The sequence below is a fragment of the Mytilus edulis genome, chromosome 12, assembly GCF_963676685.1.
Source record: "Mytilus edulis chromosome 12, xbMytEdul2.2, whole genome shotgun sequence".
NCBI classification, from domain to species: Eukaryota; Metazoa; Mollusca; class Bivalvia; order Mytilida; family Mytilidae; genus Mytilus; species Mytilus edulis.
Window position 1 is genome coordinate 42,757,542 of NC_092355.1, and position 16,750 is coordinate 42,774,291.

Sequence of the window (16,750 nt, forward strand, 5' to 3'; positions counted from 1 at the left end):
TAGAAACAATTCGAGAAAAAAATTATCATACAGAATCAGGAATTTTTTCAAATTGCATTAAATTGTCTCCAAATACCCAAAAGTATGATATTGTAATTGTATAATCAATGTGCATTATGGATAATGTTTTGGTGCATTGCTTGTGTTGAAAACAAAACTTAACGACAAATGAGATGATTTTAGCTTCCTTATTGTGAACTTTCCATTTTTATGTAGCAACATTGCAACAGCACCTCCACCCGGAGTAAATATCTCCCAATTGATACGATATTCCCGGGCTTGTGTTTCCTATAATGAATTCCTTGATAGAGGATTGCTGCTCACAAAGAATCTATCAAACCAAGATTTCCAAATGGTGAAGTTGATATCATTCCTTCGTAAATTTTACGGTCGCCATCACGAGTTGGTTGACGGTTATGGAATAACTGTTTCACAGATTATATCGAATATGTTCCTTATGTCGTAACTACAATACCCTTCCCTTTTCACGAAAGTAAACTACCGAATTAGACTATTTACCGGATTTGTAATAACATAAGAAACACGATGGATGTCACCCTTCCGGGACATCTGAGATCACCCCCAGTTGTTTGGTGGGGTTCGTATTGCTAAGTCTTTAGTTTTCTATGTTGTGTCTTCTGTACTAAGTGTTGTCTGTTCGGTTTTTTTTATTGTAGCCATGGCGTTGTCAGTTTATTTTCAATCTATGGGTTTAAGGATTTTCTTATCTCAGGCATATATTACCTTAGCCGTATTTGGCACATTTTGGAATTTTGGATCCTCAATGCTCTTCAAATTTGTACTTGTTTGGCTTTATAACTATTTTGATATGAGCGTCACTGATGAGTCTTATGTAGACGAAACGCGCGAATGGCGTACAAAATTATAATCCTGGTACCTTTGATAACAATTGACTATCCCTCTGGTATCTTTCGTCCCTCTTTTATGTTCTATTGTAAACAAATTCCCACATAAAGTTAATATCGTATATATGTGGGACTCGAAGGTTCGAAGGGAGCGCTAAAGTGCGATGATCACGATGAAGAGCGTTGGTCATCGCTGAAAAGCGTAGGTCAGCGCTGAAGTGCGATGGTCTATATGACGCGGGATTGCTAGTATCGCTCTACAAATGTTCAATTATTAAGCCTACTAGATGTAGATTTTTTAATAGTTAGTATATAATTTGCATGTGTAATTGTTATTGTGTATCCTTAGCAACAGTTGCATACTTAGTGAACTGTCGTCCTCTTTAATTTTCAGAACGAGTACATACTATATTTAATTGTTTACTCTAGGGTTTCCAGTTAATATTATAATACGGAAAGTTTGTATTAGGAACCGTATGAATTTAAATAATGCCACACTCAATCTAAAATAAAACATAAATGCCTTTTGAAGATTTCAAAAACAATCCGCTACAGAAGGTTGACTTTCCGCCCGGTTAAACAATAAATACTGCTACCCTTTCCATAGTATTAATACCGAACGATAACATATAACTTTTTGAATCTAAGCCATTGAACTATTGTTGATAATTGTCATTATGACAATCATACCACATCTTTTTGTATTTATATTGCACAAAAAATATCATTTTGTTTCACGTTGAAATTTTAATCTTACCTCTGATACATATCTAGGAATATGATTGGTTAAAAGCGTCCGCGTGGAGACCGTTTGTATTCCATTTTAGGTTAATAGGGAGGTGTGGCTTATTTCAATACACGGTTAGTGGTTGAGTAACGACTTTGGCACTATTTGATTACTTAAATGTATTGAACGTTCAGTTTAGCATAAGATTTTTCTTTGTGCAGTCCAATGAAAGTTTGTTCGTAAAATTAAACACATGAACACTTTAATATAACAATAAATAGATGTGTTTTGACAGCAAATAAGACAACTCTAGTCTAAATTCAACAAATAAAGGTAGTTGGTAAGATAAAATCGTTACATAGTGTGTTAGCGACCTAATACGATATATACGGGGTCAGTAAATTCCATATGGGGTTCGAGCGTCGCTCACATCCCATATAGAATTTACTGACCCCGTATATATTGTATTAGGTCACTTATACACTATGTTACTAATAATACTATTTCATACTTCAATATTCTTTATAACACTTTTCTATATACTTACCTCACAAATAAGGTTTAAATCAGTGCTTGCACATCGAATTAGTCAAATGAACACTTATTCCATCGGTACAAATCTTTCTGCAGTTACGTGTACCTTTTGTGCCTTATGGTCATGGAACACCTGATGTGGCGCTAAAGAGGTTAATATATTGCCAAAGATCAACTTTTTTATATCAGCGACGACCATTTTTTTTAATTGTCAACTGATTAATGGGACCACTTTCAATTTTGAAACCCTTTTTGCGATATATAAATTAAATTAAAGTACTAGACCTTAAGCTGACGAATTGAAAATATAAGATATAAGAAAATGTCACTCAACTCGACTTTTTCAATCTTCACATTGAAACAACTGTTGCGTTCTCATTTTGTAGATACATTTTCGAGCAAACTCTCGAGTGTTGCTTGGTAAAATTAACGAGTACTCATGTTTTTTAATTCTTTACTAGAGTTGACATTCCTGTAAAATAGTCCATCTACACAAAACACACCAAAAAAAACAATCAATGATTTCTTGAAAATCTCAAATTAACTAATTTCCATTATCAAAATGAAGGTGTTTTTATTCTCTCTATTCCATGATTATTTATATATCCCCTGCTTAGTGTCAACAATATTTTCACCAACAAAACTCATATAAGTTCATTATAGATTCACATGTAAATGATACATCGACAGGGCACGGGTGTTCTACTTTAGTAGTTATATAAATCGACGGTTCGCCAAAGCTAGTCAGAAGACATGATCTTTATCATGTATATAAAACACTTTTTTAATACATTTGTAATTCTAAAGTCTTGTTATACACAAGTCTTATTTTTTGTTTTATATTTCTATTTCGGCATAGACGTTAAGTGTTATATACATGAAACACTTGATAACAGTATATTGCAATTTCAAATTAAGTCATGTAGTTGACAGTAATGAGCGAATTTGACTGTAATATTAAAATGTAAAATGGTTAATTCATCATGTTTATAGTCAATCCGAATATTTTCCGTTTCTGTATTATAAATATTAATTCATTAGATAAGTAATTCAACTGGACATTTACGAAGTCGATATTTAAATTATCTTATTTTTAATCAATTTTCGATTCTTCATTGTGAATTAATTATTTTGAATTAGATTTTTCATCTTTTTTTCATTATTTTGTTTGAAATCCGTGATCAAAGAAATATGTTTTATTATTTGAAAGTGACTTATAGACCCAATGAGTCGGGTTTATTTTATTGTTTATATAATAAATTTGTATTTTGTTAAACTGTTATTACACATGTCACTATAATAAAAATTTACTTACTTACTTTACTTACTTACTATAGCTGGTAGATTTTAGACGAAAAATCTGAATTAATGAAATTTATTTTCAATGCAACTATTAAACAAGAATGTTTGTTTGTAAGTTTTGATAAATACTTTCGTGGCGAAGATATGTATTTTGAAAGACATGCCCTTTACTAGGCCTCTTTTCGATTTTTGATATCATAGTTCACAAACTTGATTGTTTTTCCTTTATTACAAAATAGTCTAGTAGTCAACCTATCTGACGAAAATCTGGTGTTTGCAACTGACCTGTACACCAAATGTTATTTATTCAAAGGGCCTGATTAAACAACTGCCAATCAATTGATTTTTTCGTTTGATTGCTGTCTCGTTAAGCTTTATTTAGAATCTGCTTCAATTCATAAATAATCAACCTTGACAGAATTTACTTACAGTTTTATTATATTTTATCTATATGATGAGCTATAAATATCGGTAGTATATATATAACCATTCTGCTTATGTATTTGGTTGCCAATATAATTTTATAAGTACGATACAAAGTACAAGGTACGTCATCTAAATATCTATTAATAACAACTACGACATATTAAAATGCTGTGGTGTTTAAGACGTGCACTGGCAATTAACTTATTTTCATACATTAGACACCGAACTGTAGTAAAAGGAAATTAAGAAAATTAAATCTAGAAGGCAATAAGCAAAGGTGATGATTAAAATGAACAACGAAAAGGGTAAGAATGTCAGTATTTGAAATATAAACGCGTAATATAACATATCTTACACCCTTATCTTATATAACTATAAAATACTTTCGATTTTGTTAAATGTTCAGGTACGATCATGGTAATTTCATTGTTCAATGCATGAAATGGAAGTTTCGTTTTCGCGTATAGGTAATATAATTTGAAAGCAACATTTTTCTTTGAATGAAAAACAGCATTTAGCAGTTCGGTTGTCACTCTTCTCTAATTCCTTTTTGATTTTGATTCGTATGTCAGAAAGTTTTAACTGTCCCCTATCACACACACACATACACACAGCTGACAACATAGTTATATGCCAAAATAAGGCGTTATCTATGATAAAAAATAGTTACACAAAAGTCTATAGAAAGAAGTGGTGACAGGTGAAAAAAACGCAATATAACAAACTCATCTTTTTTTTAAATTCAAACCTTTCCAGTTTTTTTTCGTTATTGCCAGGATTACACATTTTATTCCACACGATGTCTAAATGTGGTACAAGTCACGTCTCTTTCATTCCATTAACTGTTAAATGTTTTAATTCATACTTCAGAGGGGGAAAGCACCCATTTTTTTAACCGTTGCTTGGCAACACTTCTGTTGCTAAGGTCGTTTTTAGGCATATAGTAAAACGAAATCAAAGGGACTTTTCATTTGTTACTTCAAGTTCTTCGTTGACAAACAATATTATTTGTAAAAATTTAAATTTGTATTGATAAAGCAATTAATATGTGATAATTTTCATTCTAAATAAAACCGTTGCTAGGCAACCTTCTTTTCACTGGAACACAATAAAATCATTTTTTCAAGTGTTTACTCTCAGACCATCAATTATGACAATATAAACTTATTTGGAGAGGGGGCCAACAACGGCCCTAATCGTACCTTGTCCTTTGTTCTATTATAGTTGATGTGTTTCCCTTGGTTTTAATTTGTAACCCGGATTTGATCTCTCTCAATCGATTTATGACTTTTGAACAGCGGTATACTACTGTTGCCTTTATTCAAAATATCGTGAATAACATGCCGTATGTAATGAAATATTGTCACTCATTAATAATTTTGCAAACAAATGAAAAGGTATGGCAATGGCACGTGTAGGCTTTTATTCTAAAAATTAAAAATAATCATTAAGCACCGTCAAACAACAGAAACTGATAATCACAAATATACTGACCTCCGAGGAAAATAGCAAAATCAAAAGTTCAAACACATCAAACTAATGGATAAGAACTGACATATTCCTGACTTAGTAAAGGCATTTTCCGATGTAGAAAATGGTGGATTGAACATGGTTTAAAGCTAGCAAACGCTTTCACTTGTATGACAGTCGCATCAAATTCCATTATATTGAGAATGATTCGTGATCAAACCAAACAGACATAATAGGTAAAAATGTCAATAATACATCAGTCAACATTGGAATCCCAATCACTACAAAAACAACCAAATATGTAACAAAGAAGCATAAAACGGAAGATAGACCAAGCACATCAGCAAAAAATTAGAGAAGAATACATAAATTTACCATAGCACAATAACACAATGACGGAATGTATAAGTACAGAGCAACGTTTATAAACATGTATATAACACAGAAACATAGAAAGGCATGGTTTATTTGAGAGTTCGTCGTTGAAGCTTATGAGAAACATTATTATCGACTGTTTCTGTTCAACTGCCTGAACAATTATGGAACAAATATCCAGCAAAGAGATATAGAATTAAAAATATCATTTGATTACAGTTATATCAGAATAATAGGGTCGCAACAGGCCGTTCTGCATGTTGAGTAGTTTGTAACCATGTTTTCTTCTCTGTCACTACTAGGCCAGAAGTTTGAGAATGAAGAGTTTCGTCCTTCTATTAAACCTTTAATTCCTTCACATCAGATTAAATTCATAATGGTTATTATTCCACATTGCGTTGGAGATGTTTTTGCCAATCTTAGTGTAAACCTAATTTATTAACACATATTAATCCGTTTCCGAATCAAATAGGAACTTGCATATGTGTAATACTTTTAAGGAGTAGAATTTATGAAATTGAATAATATTTACACTAGCTAGATGGAAAATAAGCAAAGCATATAATAATGTTGTGAAAGAGAATTTATATCTCTATAAAAAAATAATTAAGTTTTTGCTGAATTCCGTAGAACCGTATAGCAAAATCTCGTTTAAATGTTCTATTCTGTTGTTATAAGATTGCTATCCGACCATGATGTAAGTCGGGGGCAATACAACAAGTATTGCACTGTTGGTCCCATAGCACCACAAAAATATGCTGATTTAGAGATCTGCATTGCGTACGACGTCTTGAGTGAAAAAATTTACCTTATCGCTTAGCAATAAAGATGTTGACCATTCTCAGGGAGAAGTTTCCCTTATATGAAGTCTGATTCGTTGGCTGTAATAATCTGGTTAGCAAGTAGGTAACTATAAATATTCTTAAAACATATCTAGCCATGACTTTGCCATTAGCGATTATCAATGAGATCGGTATGAACAGTCACTTGGAGAGTCTTTTTTTAAACACGGGGGTTATACTAGCACATTGCCAGTCTGAAGAGAATTTGATAATTGATAAAAACAGGTCAAATAACATGCACAGTGGATAACTCAAGATTCCAGATGCTTTCTTGAGAAATCGTTGGCTTACACAATCTGATCCCGATGCTTTTGATACCTCCAAAATCTTCAAACTGTCTGTTTTCGCGTTCTCTGATATTTCAATGTTACCAAGTCCTTTGTTCGTGTGTCAGGTATTTTAGTGTAAAACAGGGGGAGAAAGATACCAGAGGGACATTCAAAAATCGAAAATAAACTGTCAACGACATGGCTAAAAAGAAAAAAACAAACAGACAAACAAACAATAGAACACAAGACACAACATGTATATGGAAAACTAACGACTTAGCAACAGGAATCCCACCAAACTGGGGTGATCATAGGTTCTCCGGAAGGGTACGGGATTGTAGTAACGACATTAGGAACGTATCCGATAGGATCTATGAAACGGATCTTCTGTAACGGTCAACCAACTAGTGATGGAGTCTGTAAAATTTACGAAGGGATTATTTCAACTTGACCATTTGAACTTTTGGTTAAATAGCTTCCTTGTGAGAAGCCAGCATTTATCAAGAAAATAATGATAAGAAATACAAGCCCGGGAATATCGTTTCAATTGGCAGATATATACCCATCAAGAGTCATCAAGGTTAGATTGACTACAAAAGTGATCATTAAATATTATTTGTTTTTTCTTCATGTATCAGATAATCGTCTAGCTATAAACGGGGGATTTAAAAGAAAATAGTCACATTTTATCAAAAATTTAATAAGACTTTGATTTTACCACCAGTTTCAGATATAATGTTGGTTAAAAGTTTAAAACAATAAATAATAAGTTTTTTAGTTTACACTAGTGTACTACATTTTTTCATAATTAATCCAAATTTTGTCTACTCTGGACCAGAATTATTTTTTCTGTTTGCCTGTTATTGATACGATTTTATTATCGAATCCTTTTTTTTTTTATATCAGCAGTAAGCCAATCGTTGTTTGTCTTTTCTGACAGTGATATTTTGGTTTGTTAATAAGTGATAGCTGGTGTGTAATATTAGTCATATTATTATTGAGCTTCAAAACTTGATGTAATTTGCCCCCAAAAAAAGAGTAGGTATACCTATTGCAAGTAAATGATGTCGTATTCGATTCAAAATCAGCAAGTTTGTTGGGGATTCAGTCCTTTAGTTACCCCTAACGATACGGGTTTTTGAATATTTTACATTTTTATATCTCACTAATTTTAGCAAACTATCTTCTCTTGTGCATACGCAGAAGTCATTTTACATCGAGTATTCATCCAAGTGATCAATATGACTCTACATAAAAGTAAATTAGCAAAAATATTGAACTCCGAGGGAAGTTCTAAACAGAAAATTCCTAATCAAAAATCAAAAGCTCAAACACATAAAACGAATGGATAACAACTGTCATATTCCTGACTTGGTCCAGGCATTTTTATATTTAGAAAATGGTTGATTAAACCTGGTTTCATGGCTAGCTAAACCTCTCACTACTTCTTTGTCAGAAGCATAAAATTTTATTATATTGACAACGATGTGTGAACAGATCAAACAGACTGACGGTGACCTATAGCTGTTTTCTGTGTCATTTGATCTCTTGTGTAGAGTTGTCTCATTTGGCAATCATACCACATCTTCTTTTTTATATGATAGTTAAAAATCTCCAAACAAGGGGTACAGCAGTCAGCCTTGTGTTAACATCATAATCACTGTGAAAACAAACAAAAATGTAACAAAGCCACCGGATGTAAAAATTGTTTCGACTCTATCTTATCTTTAATTTAAACACACATGTCAAATAATGGTCTTAACAAGCCGACTCATACGTAGCATTTTGCCTGCTGTCAATTCTCTTTCAAAATTCCATCAAAATATTGTATGCACTTATAGCACATCAAATAAATGAGAGCATAAAAATCAAAAGATTAAAAATTGAAATGAAAATCTGCTGTTGAAAATGATAAGAGATATAAGAAGACAGGTTACATCTTCTTTTTTTATCAATTTTTTATCAATTACAGATTAAAAAGGAATATGAGCAAATCAAGCATAGACAGTTCTCTTCAGATTTACCAGTATGTATGCAATATCATTGGATCAGAGGAAGTTGTGAAAACAAGGAGAAAGGTGTTTTGGGCATTAGATAATATTACCCAATATCCTGATTCTGTAGTTATAAGTAGTGGTAGTAAAGCAGAAGGTTTAGACCTCGAAGGCAGTGATTATGATCAAATGTTCGTTTCGAAGTATTTTCGTATTTACGAGAATATACATGAAGTTTCATCTTCCACAAACCAATTAACTGTAATCATGGACATAAGTAACACAAAACCGGGGTTTACAAAACTTAAGTTGTACAACATATCACACAGATGCATTCCTCACATTAGCCTATGGGGCGAGATTATTGCAGGGGAACAATTCATGTCGAGTAAACTTTTTCGGGAGTATTGTTTGCCAGACCATATGATAATTCATGGACCTTGTCGATCGACACCAGATGAAACTTATGATTCTGCACATTGTTTCAGATGTAAAGAATGGATACAACCTGCTTGCCATTGGATTGTCAGATCGAGATTGTCTTGGCCTGATCCCAAATTAGTTACGGCTATTGTTCAGAACGGAGTTTTATTTGTTCCTATTGGATGTAAAGGATCATTGGATGAAGATTTGGAATGGCGGATATCATTTTCTATTGCAGAAAAGCAATTAATTGTTTCCTTTTCCCATACCCAGTTATTGTGCTATGCATTAATAAAAATCATTTTGAAGGACATTATAAAGAAAAAACATGGTGATCTTATTTGCTCGTACTTTATTAAAACTATAATGTTCTGGTTATGTGAAGAATCAAAACCTTCACAATGGCATTCTCAAAATATGATTCCCTGTTTCAAGAGCTGCATGAGGCGATTGATATACTGTGTAGAATATAAAATCTGTCTTCACTACTTTATTCCGGGAAACAACTTTTTCGAAGGTCGTTTTACTGATAGCCAACATAAATCTTTACTTGATACGTTGCATGAGATATACAATTCATTATTGACAAACGTTTTCTATACGGATACTTTTCGAAAGTTTAGGTCAGAACAAGGAGCTTCCCTTATACCTTGTCTTGCAGCCTCTGAATTGTCTTGCTTAACATACCCCAAAATTTTAATGATTCCTTTGAATTATAACAACATAAAACAAATAGTCACTAGTTTGTTTAATATAAACGATGCAGAAATGTCTTCATACATGATGTCATTAATTTCCAACAACAGTCTACTATTATCAAGCCTTAACTATGAAGGAGGAAACAAATCGTTATACAAACAATACCAGACAAGTTTAAATTGTTACAAAGTGGGAATGTATAACGATGTTACATCCGCTTGGTCATTATTGGCTTCGTTATTTTATAAATACAAGAGATTCCAGGAATGTATAGAAATCTTAAACTATACTTTATCCAAATGTGCACCGGGCAAAATTATGTTATGTTTTGACAATAGTTTGTTGGAACAGACAGATTTCCAAAAAGTCAAAGACGCACTCGGGTTTATATTAGCTTGCAAACATTTAATCATTAATAGCGTATCGTTTTCAGAACCATATTATTTATTGCCAGAAGAATTGACCCCTTTAATTCAACATGATGTTTATGATAACACTTGTTCAATTCCTCCGGTTGTTTATTTGAATATATTATCGTTTTTGTGTTTACATCATCTTGATGATCAAAGAGGCAAACTAATTGTGCTACGGGAATTAGAACTTACAATTAGAGAAGAGTATTTTATCTTTCCGATCGAGACGAATTTTCAAATCGCAAACAAATGTCTCGAAATTGCCAAAAGTATGCTGTAATTATTATATCGATACATAGCTGTGTGCGTTTGTTAGATTTTCATTTGGTGTATTCCAATTAAAAGGTCAAATTCTGTGAGCTACGCGTCACCAAATCCCCGACTGCAAGTAAATAAGGCAGATGAATTACAATAGCAAAATTACTTGTACCGTTTGCTCAACATATTGGGCAGTGGATGTATATCTTGATGTGATATACATTCCGACATTTCAATGTGTCTTCAGCATGTTCATTAATGCTCATATGTATCATAAACAGTACTGCTACTAGGTTGTACAATGACTGTAAGGTGTACTGTGTTCTACTTAATGAAGTTTACAACAACAGTAATATGTATTGCATGTAAAAGGCAAACATGTAAAACACTATAGTACTAAGCAAAGATATAAAAACTAATTGTAATGATATACGGTTGTGTTTTTTTCATTAGTAAACATATGTTAAAATGTAAAATAATTAAAACGAGGAAAACAAATGACTTGAATTGTGTATAAAACAACAAACCAAAACCAAAAGCATCTTCTATAAATAGATATATATATGTTTATTTACGATTGTATTTTCACATTGCTGATAAATATTTCTTAATTGTGTAGGACATAGAATGATTATCTGTATCTTTGACACTCGTTCTAAAAAGAAAATTCAGATAAGGCTTAGACAAGACTTAAACCGTTAATGGTTACATTGCCTGAGATATTTACTTGACAATGTATAACACATATAGGCAAACAACAGTTCGATATCGATGCGATAATTTTTCGCTGTTGATCTATTCTGTCCAGAAGTCAGTACTGAATAGGAAGTAACTTTAAATAAATTGTTCGTGGTCAAACTCAAACACATGTAAAACAATCCAAACTGTAAGATCACGAATGGTTAATCTTAACAAGGTACATGATGATAATCCCTTTTTTTTTTATTAATATGAGGAAGGCGCTACCTTAAATGCCAGCTTTATACATGTACCTATTTATGATATACCTATAAGCTGTATTGCTAACTATTAAATAAATACTAAGACAATGTCCTATATATATTGATTGGTTGTTGGTTGTTGAACGTCCAGTGGCAAATATTTCATGCATGTTCAGAACGAATGTCCTAGGCTACATTAACATATTGTTTATGTCTAAAATAAAATTATAACTTCAGATGGAAAATGTTTAGGGAACGATCATTGAACTTGAAAAGGCAGGAGGGGTTATGGTATTTTTCCTCAAAAAATATCCAGATTCCCAAATTCATGAATAAAAAATCTGTTCAAGCAGAGGACAAAAAAAATATTTTGAATCCAGACCTTCACCAAAAATGATTTTATTTTTCAGATATGCAAAATAAATTTAACTTTTATATATCTAAAAACATTTAAAACTTCCCAAAGCGCACAGATAAGTCTGTACACAGTAGTTTTTTAGGTGATAATGGCTATATTTGCCAATTTGTTATGATAAACTTTAATACTAGTGTTAAATTTTGACTAAATAATTTTAATTTTTAATTGATAGTGCTGAAAGGCTTCGGTGAAAAAAATCCGACTCGAATAAAAAAACATTTGTATTCCTGATCATCTTCAGTTTGTGAGTCTCATGTATTCAGAGTCAGTTTTATGTCATTTCTTGCATATATTTTTGTTTTGTTACATGTACATGATGTAGTTTACTTTTCAAGTTTTTATATGACAGCAGAATAAAATTGAGAATGGAAATGGGAAATACAAGCATGTCAAAAATTTGCTTTCGAGTAATGCCTAATCATGTCATAGTTGTTTTCGAGAAGACACATTTAGTTTCCATAGAATAACTTGAGTATGAGTGAATGGATCTCTATGACATTTTACTAGAAGGATCAATACATAAAAGGAAGATTAGAATTGATTTTTGCACCTTGATTTTTTGGTTATGGAACAACATTTTTGGGTTGGGTTTTTTTCAAAATTTTGGGTTTTTCTTCCAAAATTTAACTTAGTTACATTTATTTAACTGGTCTAGTATATATAGATGCAACAAATACTGATTTGGAAGGAGATGCACACAAAATAGGGTGTTTTAAATATCTTATCTGTAATTGGTGCATTTTTCCTATGATGTGTATTTCTTGATAATGTCGACGTGAGTATCATGATAAAGAAAATATATTTGGTAACTAAGTATATATATATTAACAATTGATATGCGCCAGTGCGCTGCAAAAGGATCTTCTTTCCCTTTAATTACCAAAATTGCACATGTTTTTTTCTCTCACAGAAACACATGAGTTATTTGGTAAATAAAACACTTGTCATTGTTTGAAACTTTCAGTAATACAAATTTAGTTTAGCCTGTTTAAATGTTTCACTTATTGTGTGAAAATTTCAACAGAAAATGTACAAAACACTTGGTAAAATTGCATTATCTGCAGAATTATTGATAACTTTCCTCACTATATATTCACAAGGACATATACCTAACATATTGTCCATGCTATTCTGTCAGATCTGAGTTTTTATTCATACATACATGTATACTGGCATGACTTGTGCTGTTCCAAGTTGTCTTCTTTTTCTGTTTCTTGAGAAGTATTTGTTTAACCTGCTCAGTCACTACAAAGTGTTACAATTCTTATTTAGACGCAACACATTAATAGTGACCAAAAAGGTACAGCTTTCACATGAGAGAAGCTAGAAAAAAATTAAATGTACACATTTTCAATATTTTTGTAGGACTTACTATCATATGAAATTAGGGAGTTAAAGACTTCTGCTGAATAGAAATGTTTGAGTTCACCTGATACCTGTTTTCAAATTAGAATATGTTTGATTTCAACTGAAAATAAAAAAAATGGTGTTTTTAAAATGCTAAATATACATATGTGGTTGTATCAGGCTGTGCATGGCGAAGCATTTTATTGCCTTTAGGTTTGTACCCTTTTTTTTTTTTGGTCATGAAAATAAATTTGTAGTTCTGTTGTGAAGTTGATAACATGAGAATACTGAAATTTCACCTACATGTATATTGTCAGTTTTTTTTCACCAACTTTTTTTTTATGTACCAGGCAAAAGTTTATTCTGTGCTTATTTTGTAGACTATCCTTCTTTAAAATATAGTTACACCAATTTAATTTTGAGTCCATGTAGAGTCATAGAAAAATGGGTTTGAAATTACCTCTAAACAATCCATGATACTGTAATGAGGTCAGTACCCAAATTCCATACATCATTACATGTATGGTTAATTTCAAATCCTTAAAACTGGAATATAAACAGATGTTTTGTTTTATTTCTTCAAATATTTCAAACAATTTGACATTATTCCATGCTTCAACTATTATTTTTTGAAGAAAAGGATGCTGGTAACAAATTTAATTCGCTCATTTTAAAAAGATGACAATTATATAACTTTACATGGTCATGGTGAAAGAAAACTTGGTAAGATTTCTTCAGGTTTTTTTTTTTGCTGAATAGCAATTTGGTAACTGAGTGCAATTTTGGTACTGTGATGTTATATACATGTAACCATAAGTGTGTATTGCTAAATAGGTTGAAATGTGAACCTGAGTGACAGTTATATAAGTGATAAAGTACTTGGTAGAGTGAAAATGTTTTGATCAGGTTTAAACTGATGCATAAAATATATACAAGGGACTGCTGCAGCTTGAATTTTAAAGGATGTAGCCCACATTCTTCAAAGTAACATGCCCTGTATATACCTACATGTATCAAAGTCATGGGTTATCATAATCTTCCCATAAATAAAAATATAATTTTGGACAATATGGGAGCATCAATGTATACCGTACTAAATGTACTACTCAGACTCAAGTCTCCTTTTATGATTAACCTTAGAGAGAGAGAAAACAAAACAGTTTCCTTCTCCTGGGACTTATATATAAGGTAGATATCTGATATGTGACATAATCAATAAAAAGATGTGTTGAGAGTTTGCCAAAGGAAGTACAGAATTAAAAGATTGTGAATTATTTGAATATTTTTTGTTTGTTTTAAACTTTTGTTATTAAAGTTGTGATTTAGTCTGTGGGCTACCATAGGCGGATCCAGGGGGAGGGGGGAAATTTTGTTGATTATATAGGGAATCACTGAAGCATGACTGGAGCGCCCCGTCAGCGTGCCCCCTTTATGAAAAGTTCTGGATTCGCCATTGGCTGCATGAATAACCGTGATCACATTCAACAGTATAACCAACGTCATTATCACTGTTCCTTGATGTGTGGAATTATGTGGCAGATGAACATAAGTAGTCCTGCATGGTCAATCAGTGCACCGGAGTTTACCCCGCATGGTCATTATAAAAAAAAATCCGAAATGTATTGCTTGCGTGAGAGTTTTTTTTCTGTGTTCCCATGGCTGGACGGAACGTTTACGCTAAATATGTTATCGTTAATTATGATTTTGTGACTTTTAAATGAAGTACCTGTGATTATTCAAGTAATTTGTTTTGACCTCACTGATAATGGAAAGTTGTAGCAGACGAAACATGGCGTCAGATGTTGTTGTCCTAACTTCGGTAATTTCCGTGGTACAATAAAATTTAAATAAACTTCACAAGTTAACAAAATTTCTAAATTCTTGTTTCTGTAAAACAAATAAAAATTCATGTCGTATTTCATATTGAAATTATTCCTATCTGTCCCGTTTTTTCAAGTTCGCGTTGAAACGTTGAATTGGGCCGCCCTTAAAAAAAATCGTACGAGATTTAACGAGAGTGACGAAACTTTTCAGATGGGTCCTGTAGAGAGAGTTATCGTTCTTTATTCCAAAACGATGCTTCTACCATAAGTGCCAGCTAAAGCTGGCATATTACGTTGTTAACATTCTTAACAGGGTCTTTATCAAATGTACAAGATATAAGGGCTAAATCCCTGCTAGCCTGTTTTCAAATTCTTCGTTACATTTAAAAGAAAACATTTAATATAAAAAAAAAATGAAGATCCGAGATAAACATCAATAAGATAGATACCACCAGAATGAAACAACCCATGAAAATCTAAAGGTCACCGTGTAACCCTATAATAATACATGAAGTGTTGTTTACAAAATTTTCGGTCGATCTCCAATGCTCATTAACTTCGTATTTTATTCGACCTTTTCTTTTTATTCACGCGTCACTGGTGTGTTTTTGAAAAAAGAAACGGGCTTCTGGCGTTCGAAAATTTTTAAAGTATACATTTAAAAAAAATCATTAAGTCACCTCGCATATCAGACTGAAGTTTTTTTTACTATTTTTTCAAAACATCGGGGATCTTCGGAGATCATTAGCGTTCTTATTCATGACAAAAAATGCAATTCTTTTGGATAAAGCCAGTCAATTCCAACGTGTTACATACTCAAAACCCCATCATCGAATTTAGAGCGATGATTGACTTTCATTGTGGACAACAATTCATATTATACGCTAGCCTTTGATCATTAACACTTAGTCCAGTACATTGGTTTGCAGGTGTTTTAAGCTTTGAACCGTCTAGATTGCGGAACAAACAAAAAAGGTAAAAACAAAAAACATTGCTTTTCATTACGGTTTGGAGGTTGGTTTTTTTTAATTTTTCAACACAAGAAGATATATTGAGTCATAACAAAAATATTTGTGTAACGAAAAAAGAAACGTTTAACAGTATTATCCTTCCAAACGCAGACCCTATTTGACTTGTTGTATGTAACACACCATGCAGACAAAACCAAACTACACATGTGTACACTTTTAACAAAATTTTACGACAAAAGGGATGATTTCAGCTTTCCAATTGTGAACTTTCCATTTCTAAGTAGCAACATTCAAACAGCACCTGCATACGGGGTATGTATCTCCCAATTGATACGATATTCCCATGTCTGCATTTCCTATCATGATTTTCTTGATAGAGGGTTGCTGCTCACAAGGAAGCTGTTAAACCAAGAGTTCCAATTGGTGAAGTTGAAATCATCCCTTCGTAAAATGTACGGACGCCATCGCGAATTGGTTGACCGTTGTGAAATAACCGTTTCATAAATGATATCGGATATGTTCCTTACGTCGTAACTACAGTCCCCTTCCCTTTCATGGATGTGGCCTACCGAATTAATCTTTTGACCGGATTTGTTATAACATAAGCAACACGACGGGTGCCACATGTATAGCAGGACCTGCTTACCCTTCC

At 32.5% G+C, this 16,750-nt stretch overlaps 1 protein-coding gene across 1 annotated transcript; it reads left to right on the forward strand.

Moving 5' to 3' along the window:
• The first annotated feature begins 4,031 nt into the window (after positions 1–4,031).
• Positions 4,032–11,083, forward strand: LOC139498516 (cyclic GMP-AMP synthase-like receptor 2). The gene is made up of 2 exons (XM_071286936.1): positions 4,032–4,160; positions 8,784–11,083. Exon 2 carries the CDS (start codon positions 8,797–8,799, stop codon positions 10,618–10,620), a length of 1,824 nt encoding a protein of 607 aa, XP_071143037.1. The 5' UTR covers positions 4,032–4,160; positions 8,784–8,796; the 3' UTR covers positions 10,621–11,083.
• The last annotated feature ends 5,667 nt before the right edge of the window (positions 11,084–16,750 follow it).

Excerpts from the sequence above, each read along its gene's own strand:
- LOC139498516 (XM_071286936.1), top strand. The coding sequence starts at position 8,797 with ATGAGCAAATCAAGCATAGACAGTTCTCTTCAGATTTACCAGTATGTA.